This window comes from Mercenaria mercenaria, unplaced genomic scaffold (assembly GCF_021730395.1).
Source record: "Mercenaria mercenaria strain notata unplaced genomic scaffold, MADL_Memer_1 contig_1039, whole genome shotgun sequence".
Taxonomy (NCBI): domain Eukaryota; kingdom Metazoa; phylum Mollusca; class Bivalvia; order Venerida; family Veneridae; genus Mercenaria; species Mercenaria mercenaria.
Window position 1 is genome coordinate 46,134 of NW_026459010.1, and position 18,658 is coordinate 64,791.

The 18,658-nt window shown below is 34.0% G+C and overlaps 1 protein-coding gene across 1 annotated transcript; it reads left to right on the forward strand.

Annotated features, from left to right (window-relative positions):
- Positions 1–7,502: 7,502 nt before the first annotated feature.
- Positions 7,503–18,415, forward strand: LOC128551381 (uncharacterized). Its single transcript, XM_053532228.1, has 3 exons — positions 7,503–7,595; positions 11,208–11,551; positions 16,304–18,415. Exon 3 carries the CDS (start codon positions 16,582–16,584, stop codon positions 17,662–17,664), a length of 1,083 nt encoding a protein of 360 aa, XP_053388203.1. The 5' UTR covers positions 7,503–7,595; positions 11,208–11,551; positions 16,304–16,581; the 3' UTR covers positions 17,665–18,415.
- The last annotated feature ends 243 nt before the right edge of the window (positions 18,416–18,658 follow it).

Genomic DNA, 18,658 nt, shown 5'->3' on the forward strand with positions numbered 1-18,658 from the left:
ATATACCTTAAAAATTCGCTTATTTTTTCATTTCGGAAACTTGACCCTGATTTGACAGTATGCCGTTTCTCGTTTTTATATCATTTGTATAATTCTTTGTTTTTTTGTACGGCTAAATATTTTTGGTTTCACATCTTATTTACTTTGAAATAACAAAAATTTCGAGGTATGGAATCAAAACTTATATACCTGCTTGAATAACAGAAATACACGATCGCCTCTCAGGATCATGCAAAGGTAGCACTGTGGTTCTGGTCCTGTTCATACACTCCATATTTTGAGATTTCTTTTAAAATTAATGATAGAATAACTGTTCTAGCATAAAACTGTTGTTCTTGTCACTTTTTGGGGTGTTTTAACAGAAGAGACAACGTGTGTTAACAGAGAGATTCTCGCGCTCACGTGCTGTTAAAATACATATTTATATGTGCCCGTTCAGTGGCAAAGCGTAAACGTATAATGGCCCAAAAACGGTTAATTAAAAAAGAAATGGCGTCATCGTGAAAAGCCAACTCAGACATTCCCGCGCTTTTCATGGAAATTTAATGACGATGATGGACAATAAATCCATTTATAATAATAATTTACGCATTTCTGCTAGAATAACGTTAGCGCATGTCCATTTCATGTACTGGGCTCGGACACCAAGTAATCCCTTGGGACTCTGCAGATGTTATAACGCGAAAATACATGCGTTATTATAATTCCTACATTTGTACACACATAGGTTAGGAACTAATATTTTCCATATCTTTAATTTGTTCATACCACGCCATTCCATTTAAATATGCCGACAGCAGTTTTTATTCTAATCACAATTATTTAACAAACGGAAGTTATATGTTGATTTCAATGGTCTTTTGTTTAGGTTTAATGCTTATACTCTTACAAATAAAGATGTTTTAATTAATTTTTGAACGCTTAAATAAATTCAATCTGGCAACAAGTCAAGTTTAAGACTTCGATCATAATGTTACCAAAGCAGCATCAATTTCGTTACTGTTCAAAAGGTAAATTTTAAAACTTAGAAAACATATGCCATGTTATTCCTCTTAGCTAAAAGTGTTCCATATTTCAAAATACTCGAGGTACTTTTTATATTCATATCACTGACACAGTTATAAGATGATAATACAATGTTATAAAACATTACACAAAAGGAAGAAAAATATATGTATTAATATTTATTACACAAAACACTGATATCATCATGATTATGATTAACTCTTACACAATTTGAACAATAATTCTACACGTTTTATTCTCGAAATTTTGCCGCTACTATGTAAAAGAACACTAGGAATCCCTTATGAAAAAGACCTGTTTGACATGCTTTGTTTGTAAAAGACCTTTAAGTGAAATATAACAGAAATGCAGTTGAAGAAAATTACAGGTCTCCAAAATACAACTGCAGTCATTTTACACCGTAAAATATGTGATATTTAAAATGTTTACTTGTTGTCTGATTATCAATACATTTTGCAGATGTTCTTTTAAAACAATCATTCGCATATTCATGGTATTTATTTTGTTGTTTAGCATTTCACATTGTTATATTACACTTTCAAGACACATTTAATTTTACATTGCACCTTAAGCTTGTGTTTGATGTTTTCGATTAATGTCCCTTCATTAATAATAAAAAGCCACGTTTCTAAAGCACGCATCGTAAAGTAGAGTTAAAGTGAATAATGTTGGCTTAATACATTCCATACTTATATAGAGAAATTGATATACTACATTAAACATTCATACTAAGAAAATGATCAAAAACATATAACTACTCATTTATTCGCTTCAAGTTAACTTCTCTGCAATCTTATTGATAAGCTATGCGTTTACTACTTTAATCGTGTAAATACAACACTGTCTAGAAAACCATAATTGAGATTTGCTACATAACAAAATTTATCTTCCAATAATTTTATATCATAAATACTTAACTTTATCTATAATATGTTTTCTTTTGTTTTATTGCTTAGAATGTAGAAGTGTTCTAGCTGAAGGGTCAGAGGTTTAACACCATCTGGGCACCCAGAATTAGGGGGTCAACCTACCAAGACCTGGGTAGAACTTCTCATATATTCGTCTGTAATACAATGCCTCCTTCGTGGTGTACTGTGGGTAAATATTTTAGCCTACTCTTCCAGCTGTTCGTCGTTTATCTAAAAAACACAGCATAAGTTGTGTTTAAATGCAATTAAACCAGCGTCTGTCTCACCTTGAGACAACGCAACGAAAACTGATGTGACCATCAATATCAACAACAATTAGGAAGGTAAGGAGCAGACTCTCTGGAGGCATTGAGTACAGCAAAGCCAGAAAACGAGCAGACATAAAAAGTTCGTTTTGAAAGCATGTTTTTCAATGGATGTGCCGTGATTTTTCTTCTGAAATTGCCAATTGCCCGTTTGAACAAATTTGGGTGAAAATCACCTTATAATGATTCTAGAGACCACGTTTGATAAAGATATATTGAAGCGGTTCTTGAGAAGAACATTTTTAATTTTTTATCTTGATGCCCTTGAATAAAGCCAAGAGCCTCCATTTGAATAAACTTGGGAGAAGACCTTGCTATGACGCTATGTACTAAGTTTGGCGTAGAGAAGAAGATGTTTATGTAAAAATGTTGACGACGGACGCCAGACCATCTGATAAATACTAATGCTAAAGTGGCATAGACAGCATAACTTTTGTTGTTCGATCGTAATAAGATGGATATTTAACTTTACACCCTTAGTGCGGTGAGACAAGTTGTAAGTATACTGCGAACAGTACGTCATTTTTACAATACCATTACTATCAAACCAATATCAACATCGATGATTGATTCTGTAGTCCTTACATATAATAATTGTGCATCTCATATCTAGTCTCTTATCAGAAATAACTGTTTAATTGTAATGTAGGTACATTGTGCAATTGTATGAACTGATTGTGTATGTATATAATTCTTCCGTTTAATATAAGGAGACCATCTGGCGTCCGCAATTTCAAAACATGGCATGGGATAGAGCTGTTAGACGGATTCCCTGGTCCCAGGACACCCAAACTACTCGTAGTGTTGAACTTTGTCGAAGGGACACATACGTTGCAAATATACACTGTTTCAAACGAATAAAACACTGTTCAAAATGTCCCAGCAGGTAGTTAGATTTGCCATTGTTATCATACTCAAAAACTTTATTTTTAATTCATAGGTATCATGGAACATACACACACACTTGTCATTTTGTTCTCACATTTTTCCCACCACACCAATGACGTAAACGTATTAATTACCGTTTAAGTTAATGACACGAAGAAGATACTTTTTTGACCAGCCTAAATAGTAACTTATTCATGAAAATATTATGAAAACATGATAAGTACAATATTGTAATGCACCTTATTTTGTATAAATAGTTCTTATGTTGGTTTTATTTCGCGATTCATTTCGAAGTATTACGGGTGTATATTGATATATACAATAAATTAACGTAGCTGTATAACCTTGAACTTGATATCACTTTTCTAAGTGTCTCAAAACTTTATTACTTTTGAAGTTTCATTTCTGTATTTTACAGGGATATATTATACTGGAAACATTCAGATGTCAGTTACTCTACTGCAACGATTACATTATATCGTTGCAATTTCGTATTGTATATAACATATATATTATCTTTATAATACTGTTTGGTGTAAATTACATGTATTTTAGATAGATCCATCAGTCGCGTTAAGCACAGGGGTTACAAACGAAAACGGAACACTATTTCATATTATTTAGTATAGAATCTATTCGTAAAGACATAAGAAAAAAAATCGATTAATTATTTTACAACTTTAGACAGAACTGATAGCTTGTGAATGCAAAAGTTATATAATCTAACATTTCACAAGTTCGGATGCAGATCCAAGTTTTTTAATCTTATGATGTTGAAATTACTGAAGATAGACGAATTGACTTTGGTCTAAGATGGATTTTAGAATAATATGAATTCATGAAGGATTGCTAATGAATTTACTTGTCCGAGCCATCAGATTTAATAAACGGGTGTTCATTTCAAAATTAGTTAGCGCCCTGCCCTGAAACATTTAACCAGGCATTTACTTCGTTGGGGACAAGCTTGAACTTAAAAGTTGAGTTTAACATTACGATTAGCAGAATCAACTTTTTTCTTTCGGTAATTATGCCGGCCGTTACATTCAGGAATCATTACAAAAATGTCTTTTTGTTCTTTTCTGTGGTCCACACCACAATTTGATAATGAAAGACGATAAAGGGTTTTAACGAATATCATAAAGTTAACAAATAAAATAATCATTAACAAGGCGATTTCATATCCGCTTTATTAATTGGCCTTGGACTGCCGTATTATATAGAAACAGTCCTCAGCCAAATAACAAAGCCAATATGAAATCACTTTATTAATTATATCATAGAACATATCTTAGATAAAGTTTGTTGTTAATTCGAACTATCTCAAAATGAATCCATATGTATACAAGGGGCATTTTGACTAAAAGTGTTGTGTTGGCGTCTAGAACACCCAAAAGAACAGTTCAATGTGCATGCCTTTTCAGGACTGGTACTACAAACAAGACAAATGTGATCATAGGTTTCAGAGGACGAGCGAAACCAGAATTTAATGCATTTGACAGTATTCTTATTACAAATAGTTTGGTGAATCATTTAAACTAGCGGATCGGACTAAAAACAATATTGGACATATCTATCTGAATACTATCCATGTCATGAAATGAGAGGCAGTTTGGGCACAGTGACCTAATAATTTAACCGTTCATGTATATTGTTAAGATAATCATATTCGTAGGTCATAGTAATAATGAATCTTAAGTTGTATGTAAAAGTGTATATCATAAATGTATATCCTACAATTAATTGAATTTGGCATAATTTTGCCATTGGTACCGTTTCTGGCATTGATACCGTTTCTGGTAAGGTCTATGCTAGGAACGGATGATGATATCACTGTGACTGCTGTTTAATCCAATTGATAATATCTAAATTGCCATATCTTCAATGTTTTCACCAGTATTAATGTTTCATTAGCCTCCTTCTGATTAGAATTATTGTCCAATGTTGTATATCCCTCTTTACGTAACATAACAGAAAATGATAATGTCAATCAAGAAAGATAACCTATGTTATAATCATCTCCAAAAGCAAACATTTGCGGCTTTGATATTTGACAATTATACTGTTAGTAGTACAACCAATGCAACTATCACTATTATAACAAAACTTAAATATGTAAACAATCATGTATTTATAGTATTTAACACATGTAAGATTTAAACAAAGTAATTGCTCCCATTTACTTTCCTTTGTGCAATAGGGACACTAGCACTTACTAATATTTCCCCAGAAGCGCTTCAATTAGCAGAAGACCCCGTCTAACAGACAGTCAAACAGTAAAAGGGAGCTCTTCTGTGTTTCTTCCGAGCAATCATTAAGAAAAGAAAATCAGAAAAAGGTTTAGAATTGCAATAATAATTGACGACAACTCTGGACTGATTATTGTTATTTCAATTTGCAATTTCTATGTTACAACTCAAGATTTCAATTGAAATATATAGTAAATGCCATATACACATAAACGCTAAATGTTAAATTGCAACTTTTTATTTCAAAATATTCTGATTATATCATCTTCCGAGAAAAGGCACACTAAACAAGAATGTTCATTGATTTTTCTGCTTGTCAAAATAATTTGTTTTTGTTGTTTCTGCAATAGTGTCTTTACAGTTTAAGTAGCAAAGTCATTCCATCATCAGCGTTTTCAATCTCAACTGATCTTAATTAACTATATGCGAGCGTTAGCGAACAATATTCATGTTCAAGTTACTAGTTCAGTTTGGATTGAAAAATGTATAGGGTACATACCCTAAATGAGATCTTCTGTTGTAAAAGAACATTCAATAACACAGTCCACTATGGAAAGGTTTTCTCCCGAAGAAATGGAGAAACACTTCAAAGATCGATTCCTTTAGCTATTTCTGTTAGTATTTCTAATATAACAAAAGTAAGAAAAGCTAAGTTACACGCTGTATATGATTACATTTATACTTCTTATAAGGCGCTTTAAAATATTCTCTCGCTTTGTTGCTGTTTAGCGAAAACAGTCAATAAAAATCGTCGCCAGATTTTTTATTTAGTTGTTCGTGTTTTCTCTCCTTTTTTTTTTTTGACAAAAAATGGCCACGAAATGACCAAGCCGGCCTTGTCATATTTTTTTTAATGTAAAATAAAACAATCCAATGTCTTTTCTACATTGTTTGTTTGTTTTGGGGTTAACGCCGTTTTCCAACAGAGTTCAAGTAACGGTAACGGAGGGCAGTTAACCTAATCAGTGTTCCTGGATTCTGTACCAGTACATACCTGTTCTCCACAAGTAACTGCAAACTTCCCCACATCGATCAGAGGTGGAGGACGAATGATATCAGACACAATGTCAAGGAGAACATAATACGCCCCGCCCGGGGATCGAACTCACGACCCCGCGATCCGTGCTATCCTTATTGAGCTAAGCGGACGGGCTTTCCTACAATAAATACGCAAGTGTGGGAGAGCGTTAGTGCAAAGTAGGTGTTTTTTCTTAAGTCGAAACTTTGATATACTATCTCGAAATGTCGACAAACTATCTCGAAATTTCGACTTACTCTACTGGAAATTTCGGCATATTAACTTTCATATATAAACGTACGTGCATAGGTCCTGGCCAAAATCAGGTATCTTTGGCAACTCTAGAAAGTCATAATTGAGGACCTAAAAATATTACTATTTCAACCATGATAAAGTTTGAAATGATTTCAAACCGGTTGGAACCCTATGGCAAGGAGTCATTCGGTACCGTTCGAGACCAAGATCTGGTACCTGTCTTATCTTTAGAGGTCATAGAAGGTGATCGGATAGTGTTCGAACTTAGAATGTTTCATTATTTTGACTGTATCTGGAATGTGTTCGACCTTGTTCGAGCCCCTACTACCAGACGATATACCCACACTGTTCGTGGACATATAGGTACATGTATAAGTCCTGGCTACAGTTTCTAAACAAAGATCCGTTATCTGGAGAAGTCATGGTACCTGATTACCAAGAATGTTTGAAAAGGTCATTTTAAGTATATATAGACACTATGTTATGATTTGATCCTTGTTCGAGTCCCTGCATGCTGAATACCTACAAGTACCATATATGATTTTGCAGGCAGACCGTCTCTATTTTATATTTTTACTACTCAAGAGTCAGTAAAATGTCTTCCAATATCAGAAGTTTAGGAGAAGTAGCTGTAGCTGACTTACTAATCAAAAAAGTTGTAATTTCGAGTATTAAAGTTGAAATTTCGAGATAGTAAGTCGAATTTTCCAGATAGTATATCTCTATTTGCAAATGATAAAAAATTCACATGTCACCTTTTTACCACTATAAAATTAACTATAACACGTGTATACGAATAGGCCGGTGGACGGGATGTAAACGGGTTGTGAACGAGGTCTTAAACTAGTTGGGTTAAACTTTGTACTTTCGAAAACGAAACAAGAAGTTAAACTAAATTTGTTATTAAGTGTAATAATAAAGATATTAGGTAAGTTTTCGTTTTGGCATTAATTAACTAGTATATCTCTATTTGCAAATGATAAAAAATTCACATGTCACCTTTTTGCCACTATAGAATTAACTATAACACGTTTATACGAATAGACCGGTGGACGGGATATAAACGGGTTGTGAACGGGGTCTTAAAATAGTTGGGTTAAACTTTGTACTTCCGAAAACGAAACAAGAAGTTAAACTAAATTTGTTATTAAGTGTAATAATAAAGATATTAAGTAAGTTTTCGTTTTAGGATTAATTAATCATTTACTACTTAAGTTGAACCTGCAAAATTATGTATTTTAACAATAAATTAATATTACACAATAAGTGCGGATCCAAGGCTGGATCGGGCCCAAACAACATCTTTTCGGGGCCCCACCACAGCATATCCGGCAAGCATACATAAATTGATGCTTCAATCATTTTAGTCAACACTTCGGCTCTTTCAATCAAAAAAAATTGTATCAATAACATTTATCATTACTGAAGTACTGGAAGAGTCCAATTTAAAAAAAAGCTGTCAGCTGGGTCTATTTGCTTGTTAGGGAAAATATATCAGTTTTAAAGTTGACATTGTCTTGAATATTCATGCTCAAACTATGTCAATAATACTTCAGGTAGATAGCTCCATCTATGGTAAGCTTGCCAAATAATTTCCAAAGGAGCATGACCCTGAACTCCCTAGAAATTCCCCTCCCTAGAATCAAAATACTGGAGCCGCCCCTGCACAAGTTCAGACAAGTCTTTAATTGTTTTTACCACTGATTATGTTCCGCGACAGTGAATTGAGAAACAGGGAAATGTTATTTTCATATAGACTTATATACATGTACGTTTAGATTAATTATATTTTATTGTAATTATCACACAAGACATAATAGTAAATGTGTATTCAAGACATGAATATACAGTTACACAACAGCAAACGAACAGTACGTCAAGACATATAATGCAACAGAACACCAAAATACATTTGCAATGATGTGATAATACAAAAGGATTAGACCACAAGTTTTACCAATATTAGAAAATCGGTCAGTCCCTTAATTGGTGTCAAATTAATGTTAGATTAAACTGAATGGCTGATTTTTCTTTGGTCTAGAATAACAAAAGTGTTAAAAAGATAGAATTTTCAGACATTAATTTATATCTATAGCAAAAGAGATAAAATAACAAGCTATGTCAAAAAAAGAGAGAAAAAAAACGAAAAGAACAATAACATTCGCAATGAAGCTCATGTAGATATTTTGTGTACGCCGTGTTAATGGTACAATTATATGCGTATACTCGGTGATATTTAAATCAGAATAATCTTCTTATAGATTACATAAATGAAGTTTACTATGCTACATTTTGTTACACTGTTTATTCGTGTACAAACAGATAATGTACAAGCTTTTACCATTTGTTATAATCTCATAATGTTTATGATAAGATAAAATGAATACTAGTAAGCTATTTATCATGTCCTTTTGATATAAATGCTGAGATACGCGGTGGTACATACTATTTTACTACGAAGGACCGCTCGGGACTTCACAGATTAAACTTCACATTCAAACTTTTAGTTCACACTTCACATTTTATACCTTACAGTTTAACTTATTTTTGACAATATAGTGTTATTCGACTTCCAATAAATGTCCAGCATTGAACAGAAAGTACATGCACCATAATGATGCCATTTGTTAGTAAACGACGACACATTTTTCTCTGTTACGTAAATTTGTTTACAGTTTGACTGATATATGACTTAGAAATATGGTTAATTAGGACATGTTCTTTACCATTCAATAAGTTAAATAGTGCAGATACGTATCAATATGAGAAATCCTAAACTACTTTCGTTTTCAATGACGGCAAATAACACAGAAATCGTCCTTAAACCCGTGACACTTTGCTCATACATTACCGCCATTTCTTCGCGTGACTGTCATCCTAAGCGTGAAATACATGTCTTTTGAGAGCAGGTAATATCTATCCTTGTTTTAAAGCTGCGAGCAATGACTACATTTAGCAAAGCTAAAACAAAAGGCTGCACATTTTTTCATTTTTGTATACCTTACCTGCAAAACACAAGGTCATCGAGGACAAATAGTTTCTATCTACAACTCATGACACCCAAATCTATATAAAAAGGCTGGTAGTTGTCTAACTTCATAATACATGTCTTTTGAGGACAATTCATAAATAAAATACGGCACTGCAGAACTTGTATTTCAATAAAATTGACGATTCATGACAACTTAAGCCATAATGAAAATACATTAGGCATTTCGAAAATAACCATCAGTTTAATTCAATCGTTTTGCCCCCCACCTCCCCCAAAAAGAAAATGAGGGGGACTTAATCCGTCCGTCTTTCCGTCCGTCCGTCAATCATTTCGTCCGTCCGAATTCGTGTCGCTCATATCTCAAATAGTATTTGGCCCAGAGTCATAAAGCCTCACAGATTTGTTATTAAGCACAGGAAGATGTGCACTAGAGGTTTTAATTTGGATCTCACACAGCCAGACCAGAGTTATGATCCTTTACTTAGTCAAAATATGCAGAAAGGGCCTACGTTTGTGTCGCATGTATCTCAAAAAGTATTTGACCTAATATTATGAAACATTACAGGATTAGTATTCAGCACACGAAGATGTGCACCTCAGATTTTGTTAGAGATATCACTCAGCAAGACCAGAGTTGTGGCCCTTCATTAAGTAAAAAATATGAATAAATGGGATACAAGTTTGTGCCGCTTGTATCTCGAAGTATTTGACTTAGAGTCATAAAACACTAGGAGATTGTTATATGGCATGTGAAGTTGCGCACTTGATGTTCTGTTTAAGATTTCACTCAATCAGACTGGAGGTATGGTCACTGACTTTAAAAATACACATTAAGTGCTTAAAAGTTTGTGTTGCATATATCTTCAAAACGTTTCACACAGAGTCGTGAAACCATGTAGAAATATTATCTAGCATGTAAAATTGCGCATATAAGTTTCTGAATTGATTTCACGTTGCAAGATCAGAGTTATGGCCCTTGACTTAGTCAAGAAATAAAAGTTTTGCCTCATGCATCTCAAAATATACTTAACCTAGAGTCATAAAACATAATATGATTATTTTATAGCTTGTGAAGTTGTCCACTTGGAGTTCTCATATGGATTTTACTCAGCTAGGCTAGAGTTATGGTCCTTCACTTAGTGAAAAATACATATAAAGCACTTAAACGTTTGAGTTGCAAATATCTTAAAAATATTTCACCTAGAGTCATGAAACCATGTATAGTGACAAGAATGGGGGCACCTGTGTCCTATTGACACATATTTAGTTAAATATTGTTTTGCGAGATGATTCCATAGTTTATTCCAGTTCATCCAATTTAGTTGTAAACAACATATAAACTGGATAATTTGAATCAGTCTGGAGGAAGGTATAGACCTATAACACTAGAAAGGTATTTATCCTCCGTCTCCATCTTGTTTTGCCAACACACAATTTCCCACAAAACTTCGCCTTTAACCTTCCTTTCTGAACATTTGTCACGTAACTTTAACACATTTTACAGCAAGGCCAATCCGGAAAGAAAAAAGTTTCTAATCATATTTTCAGGATATTTACGAAATGGCTGAAGAACGTGGCTTCACATCAATCAGGGACGGTTCAGATGCTGATTTCGAAATTGTCTGTACGCCTTGTGGGGAAGATAATATCAGAGAAGAAGCTGTCAAATTTTGTGCAGAATGCAACCAGTATCTATGTACAACATGTGCCAGGTATCACAGAAGAATAGCGGCTTCAAAATCTCACAAGCTTCTGGATACAGATGATGCCAAAAACACAGCAGTAGCTGCCGTAGTAACGAAATGTCGGTACCATCCGGATAGAGACATTGGGATGTACTGTGGAACACATGACATGGTCTATTGTCTAAAGTGTATAGCTACGGAGCATAGGTTTGTTTTACTGCACTTTTACTATTGAAGCATTTCTTTTTACGATACATCAAACCATTTAACGTTATCTGCTAAATACTTTTTATAATTAGAAATATCTGCAGTAGAAGTAAAATATACTTATTGATATAGCTCCGCTTTGGTATTTGATTTTTCACATGTCTGTCTACATTTTAATTTATGGAAATACTGCGAACATTGTTATGAAGAATATTACGTCACACCAGACTCGATGCCGTTACCCTCTTCAATTAGCACGCCTCCAAATGAGCAATATTCATTAATAAACAGAAAGCAATATCAGGCACTTCTTACTTCTAACTTTTTACTTGCATGCTATCACTTGATTTAGAAAATAACTACCTTTAAAATGTATATCTAGGCCCTATATTTGTTTTATCAACGCAGCCGAGTGATTAAGGTCACATACTTTGTTCCTAACCACTTCGGGTTTCGGAAAGCATTAGTGTGATAATAGCCAGAAGGTACACACGAGTCGTATATTAACCTCTTATTAATCTCAATCGGCAAGTTTCTTGCCCCTGTCCGGATAGTATTAAAGCTTGGGAAACCTTATTTCTTAGTTCATAATTTTAAATTCTTACTTCTTATTTCTGCGTTTTTACTTCTTTGTTCTTACCTTTTAATCTAATTTCTTACTTCTTAGTTCTTTTTTACTTCGATGTCTGCAAGTGTCTAAATACGTCTGATCAGACATCGGAGTGCTTTTGGTTGACAACGAATTGGGGAATGTGGCGACAAAAATGGTGGTCGCATAATCGTGGACTTTGTACAGTGGGGCATTTTTCCTCAATTACACTACATTTTTTCACTGAATGGTCTGCCTGTATATCCGAAAAAGAGGCATAGAAATTGCCTTTGATGGCATTTTTTGTTAATGCCCGACAGCCATGTTCATTGGTAACTTTATAAAAATTGGAAAAGTTACAGGGGGTTGTCGCCTTCTAAGGGTCGTATTAAGGTCAAAGCACAAGGTCAAATGTCAATAAGTGCATTGTTATAAACGTCAGATTTCTGCCATTTTTGCTACCTTTTAATATAAACTTGTAATTTTTGGTGATAATTATGAATTTGAGAAGTAAAATAAATTACATAGATTTAAATTTGAGACTGGCAAAATCCAAAAAGATATTTCTATAGAATGAGCTAAACTTTTCGTACGCTCTGATATTTTGTTCGATTACGAAAGCTATTTTTCGCATGCTTCTAAAACTTCAGTTTTCAGGCTATCAATATTAAAAAGGGCTGCTTTGTTGTCTGTATGGACAGTACCGGATAAAAATAATCTATGGCGCATATTTTATAAAGACTATTACAGTCAAACATCGTTCGCTCGAACTCTGATTATTCGATATAAATCTGGTATAATAATAATAATTATAATTCTCTCAGGCTCGAACTCATCGTCAGGCCCCGGTACAATATCTATATAATGTATATTTTAGGTTGGCTAGTACAACTGATATCTCGAACACATTTTGCTTGCCCAACCTAACGAATATAGTTCGATCGTACTAACTGTTGACAGATCTAAAGATATCCTTCGGAAGCATAGAACGCTATGGCTGAGGTTCGTTAGATAGTATGAAATATGCAAATTCTCTTGTGCATTATCTAAAATGGTCTATGCTGTCAATTAAATCTCTATTCCAGTGGTTTAGGCATGTGCTGTAGTAATTTCGGGAATGTGTGGGTGTTTAGAAATACTATCTATCTATGTACAACAAAATCAAGCAATATCAAAGTTTAAATATAGATATATGGTAACTGCAAATGTTATGTACTTTTTCATTCCATTAGCATGAAAATGATACTCATATTTTTGAATCAGCTAAAGATTTTCCTTTGTACATTAACAGTAGGCTTTTTATGACTTCTATATTTCACTGAATGTGCCTACGTGTATTTTTTCTGAAGCAACCTTTCTGAACCGCCTCGATAGCCTAATGGTAGAGCGTCCGCTTCGAGTGCGGGAGGTCGAGAGTTCGATCCCCGGCCGCGTCATACTCTAAAGACGTGATAATTGTACCAATAGCTCCTTTGCTTGGCGCTCAGCAAGGAAAAGGGTCTCTTTTATCAAACCCTCGTGGCGATGGATTCCATCAGGAATGAGGTGTCGATGGTGATTGATATAAGCTACAGAACTTCTTTCACAATCGACCTAAAATAAATGATGTATAAACTGATGTTTTTATATTTTTATTTTAAATTTAATTTGTGAATAATAAAGTTTCAGTGTGAAAATACTATCTTTGTTTTCACAGTGTTACCAAGGACATCCTGGCTAAAACCAAGGTGTGTCAATTGTTACGAGCTGATTCGTTTTCAACTTTTGTTTTGAACAGGAAGAGAAAGTGTAGAAACAAAGCCAAAAATAATAAGGGTTAAAACTGAAATAGCATGCTGAATTTTAAGAATAATATAATGCAAATATTGTATTAAGGTATTGGACCCGTAATAGAGTACCTCCTTTTTGAAGAGTATTCAATTCCTACCATAAACCTACTTAAACCTACTTTGACTGCAATTTTCAGGGAGGCGGGCGTATGTTAAAGCCCCACTGTCACCGAATTTTTTTTTCATATTTTTCTTTTTTTCTAGTAAATTTTTACTTCTTTCAAGACTTATTATGGATGTATTGTACAAAAGTGGAAAATTTTCGTTTTATAAGCGATTTCTTGCTGTTCAAAGTGAATTTACCTCTGAATCAGGAGGGGTAGAGTTAGACATCTTTAAAAATACTGAGTTACGTGCGGTAAAAGTTCTCTATTTTGCCTTCATTCTTTAGACTACATATTGTGGAAGAAATGCAGGTAGGTTTTACTTCTGCCACAAGGTTATTGTTGAATGAAGTGAGCAAAATTCAAAACAGACCCACAGGATTCGGCCTTAATGTTTCAATGTTTGGAGTTAGAGTTCTGTCTCATTAAATCCGTTTACTTGAGGCACCCTAGAAAAAATGATATTTACAGTTTTATTTTGTGTTTTCTAATTGTTTAACAATAGTTTAATGTTTCTTTTATCAAAATTAATGCTGTAATGAGTTCTCTGCAAACATTTTAGATAGTGGCCATCACAGTGAAATTTGTCTCTACTTGAGTTTGAGGAAATTCCATAAATTATACAAAATTTACAAAAAACGGCATGGTAAAAGTTGTTTAAAATTTGCAACACAGTGCGAAACATGGTCAACTTTAAGAATATACCAAGCAAATGCCATTTTTTAAACATTACTATTAGGGGTCCAATACCTTAATAGCTTCGATGATAGTGCTTGAAATGTGCTATTTAATTACAAATACATAAAGTATGATGATTAATGGCTGACCAGTAGTAAAAAAGATAACAAATATAGCAAATCAAAGAGATAGTGTACAGATTAACAAGTTGAAATCCTACAGATCTGTTCAATTTTGTTTAGTACATGTACCGTGTACACGTATAATGTGCCCACTCTAAAATGGTCCTATTTAACCGTCACCTCGTGGACAAATTAACATGAATATATAATAATGACTCATCACAAGTATTGAAATCATTTCATTAGTTGCTGGAGAAGCATTCCATATACGCAAATGTTACTTCCAACAGTAATTCAGTCATGTAACGGCGGTTAATTAACCTAAGCAGTGTTTCTGGATTCTCTACAAGTACTAGCCTTTACCCCGCAAGTAACTGCCAACATCTACATATGATTCAGAAGTGGAGGACGAAATTATTCCTGACAATGTCTATTATGAAATCATCATGGAGAATATACACCTCTCACTCACGACCCCGCGATCCTTAGTTCTCCGCTTTTCTTATTTAGCAAAAATCTGTCAAACTTTGCTAGAGATAAAGGTGAAAACCAGGTGTGGAGTTAGAAATGTTGTCGAGTATGTTATTGATAAACGCACCTTGAAATGGCATTAAAATAACCCTAGGATACGGCAATACCAAAACTATTACTGCAGTTGATCCACATATAAAGATTAGCAAACATGTCACGTATAAACACTTTGACATCGCACGCCACTTTTCCCAGATATATATAATTCTGTATAATATGATATATATTATAAATTATATTTTTTCTTATTATTTACAATTTTTCAACAAAATACTAAAGGGCGTTGAGACCTAATATTCAAACCAATTAAGGTGGTTATATGAAGATAAAACGAGTGCACAGCGGCAAAGTTTATTTGTAAAATTCACTTATTTGACCTTCGACCCCATTTTACTGTAATGGGGAACCCTAGAAGGCGACAAGCCCTTTTACATTTCATGTTTGATCCTAAGGACCACTTCTATACTAATATCCGAGCATTAACAAAATGCCATCAGGAGTCACGTTTTCCTAAGTTATCGACAGACTAGAAATCACATACTGGATCTTTGCTCGACAATTAGGTAGCAATTTCATCATGAAATAATTGCACTTTAGATGTTATACACCACTACAGTTTGGAGTTTTATTTTTTTTTTACTGATTTTAAAGCCTGTATCTACCTTTACCATTTATTTGTACATTTTTCTATTTTCATATTAACTGAGATAAAAATATCATGCTTCAAGCCTTGTTATATCAAGCAAGTGAAAGCAGCTGAAAATATTTTTGAAATGTAATAGTAGAGGGCAACACTTGTTTTAAATTTTGATCATTATTGATTGCTGAACAGCCTTGTTATTGACAGTGCCATTGCAACGGCTATATGTTTCTAAATTTCTTATGTATCTATTGTCCAGGGCTTGTGAGAGTGTTAAGAACATAGAAGACGTAACGACAACTTTTGTACAACAAAATGAAATACAAGGTTTACAAGATGAAACTAAAGCTGTTCGCGATCAGTTAATAGCTGCAAACAAGAAGAAACAAAACAATGTCGGTACCTTTGAAGAGCAAAGAAGCGAAATACTACGCAATATTCAGGATATCGAAAGAAATATAATAGAACATATAGGGGAAATTAAAAAGAGAAGCAGTTGAGAGTTTGAACAAAAGGTATTCTGAAATAAATAGCGGAATGGAAGCAGAAATCACATTGACGGCCAATACAATAACAGAAGTCGACAAATCAACAAGTATGTTGCAAAGTGTTAGCAAAATGGATGTTAGGCAACAGTTTGTTCAAATAAAACTGATACAAAGGACTGTAAAAGATGCTAAGAAATTGTTTGAAGAAAGTGAGTCACAGGGTACTAGGGTTGCTCGTTTTATTGAAAATGCAGATTTGAAAACCGTTATAATGACTGCCACAGATTTAGGACGATTGGAGACAATGAATAAACATAAGAAGCTGCCTTCTCCAAAACAATACAAATTGAAATCGAAGAGAGAGATTCATGTCAGAATGCAAAATGATGTTGAGAGATGTTATATATCTGATACATGCCAGCTTCATGATGGTACGATCATACTCACCGACTTCTACAACAAAAGGGTAAAATGGTTAGACACGAATTATAACGTAAAGTGCCACTGTGATCTAAATAACTATCCTAGTGACATCTGCTGTACTACCCAGAGTGAAGTTGCTGTGAAAATGCACGACAACAAAGTTCATTTTATATCGGTTGATGGTTCGATATCGGTACTGAGAGATATATCGATAGAAGGTGGAGATAACTGGGGAATGGTGTATATTGCTGGAGATTTGTGGGTATCTACCGGAAGTGGTATCGACGTGTACAATAGATCAGGTACACTTCTGAAGTCTATCAAAAATAACGTAAAAGGTCAGAGAATATTTAAATCTTCTCCTCAGCATATGGCTGTTAGTGGAGAAAATGTTATTGTAGCAGATAACAGTGATGGGGCTGTGTGTTTAGGAAGAGATGGAACAGTGAAAAGTGAACTGCGGGATGGCAGGCTGAACGGCTCTCAAGGTGTGTGTGTATCTAGTGATGGCACCGTGTTTTTATCTGGACGTAGATCCCACAATCTTGTGATGTTTAGTGGTGATGGAAATTGTAAAGGGGAGCTGCTAACGCAAGAAATGGGGCTAACATATCCTGGTTCGCTCTACTACGACAACAAAAGAAATTGCCTAATTCTAACATGTCATAAAAGGTGTGATAGTATTTACATACTTGAAATGTGCGATTGATTTGAAGAAATACAGACAGATACTCTAAAAACCTTGGGACAACAAGATATGTCGATCAATTGCATGCATTTTTCAAGACCTTGCAAATTCGTATTTTAATTGAATTACATGTATATACTATATCTCTTTCCTAGTCTGATTATTTAGATTTCCACAAAAATCGTTTTATAAATAGTAATTTAAAATTAGAATGTCTTTGTGAACTGGCAAATGTCTTTGACGGGTTGCATTCTCAAAGTGATTTATAATCTTAACAATTAAAGAATGCAATAGTTCTTATCACATACTAGAGTTTAGAAGTTTGACGAAATACATTTATGTTTTAAATGTGAAACTTTGAAAATCGTGGATCATAGAAAATCTTGACAATTTTAGAAAACTTCCATTGCAAAACTATATTCGTTCTTTAAAGTTGCAAGCTATTGGTGCCCTACATCATTCATAAGTAGTAATTGGTCCAGGTGTATTATAAAACTAACTGAAGTAATTGTGTTAATGAAGCAAATATTAGTCACAGGAATAAAAGCGTATATCGCACACCGGTATCGGTACTTTATAGAGGATATTACATGAGTGGCTTTTCATATTGAATTATTAAGCTAGTTGAATGAAATAATAAAACGCGAGGCTCTGCCGAGCATTTTATCAATTTTATTCAACGAGTTTAATAAATTCAATGTAGAAAGACACAAATGTATTATTAAATTATTTTTATTACATGTAAGCTTTTCCTGCTGAAACGTAACACAAATCTTCTTTCTTTATCTATTGCAGACGAAGTGAACTTCGCTTGAGTTGTAGAAATATTTCATGTTAGGAAGCCATCGAGCTGGCTTACGAAAAGACAATGGTTCTACTCAGGTGTCCGCTCGTGCCTGAAATAATGCCTTGTCTGAAGTTGCATCTAGTACCTTCCTCCATCATCGAAAGTTTGAAAGTCACCACATGACTTACAATTGTGTCTGTGCAACGTTTAACCCGATAGGAAAAACAG

Bases quoted from the DNA above. Each gene is read 5' to 3' on its own strand.
- LOC128551381 (XM_053532228.1), top strand. From the start codon at position 16,582: ATGGAAGCAGAAATCACATTGACGGCCAATACAATAACAGAAGTCGAC.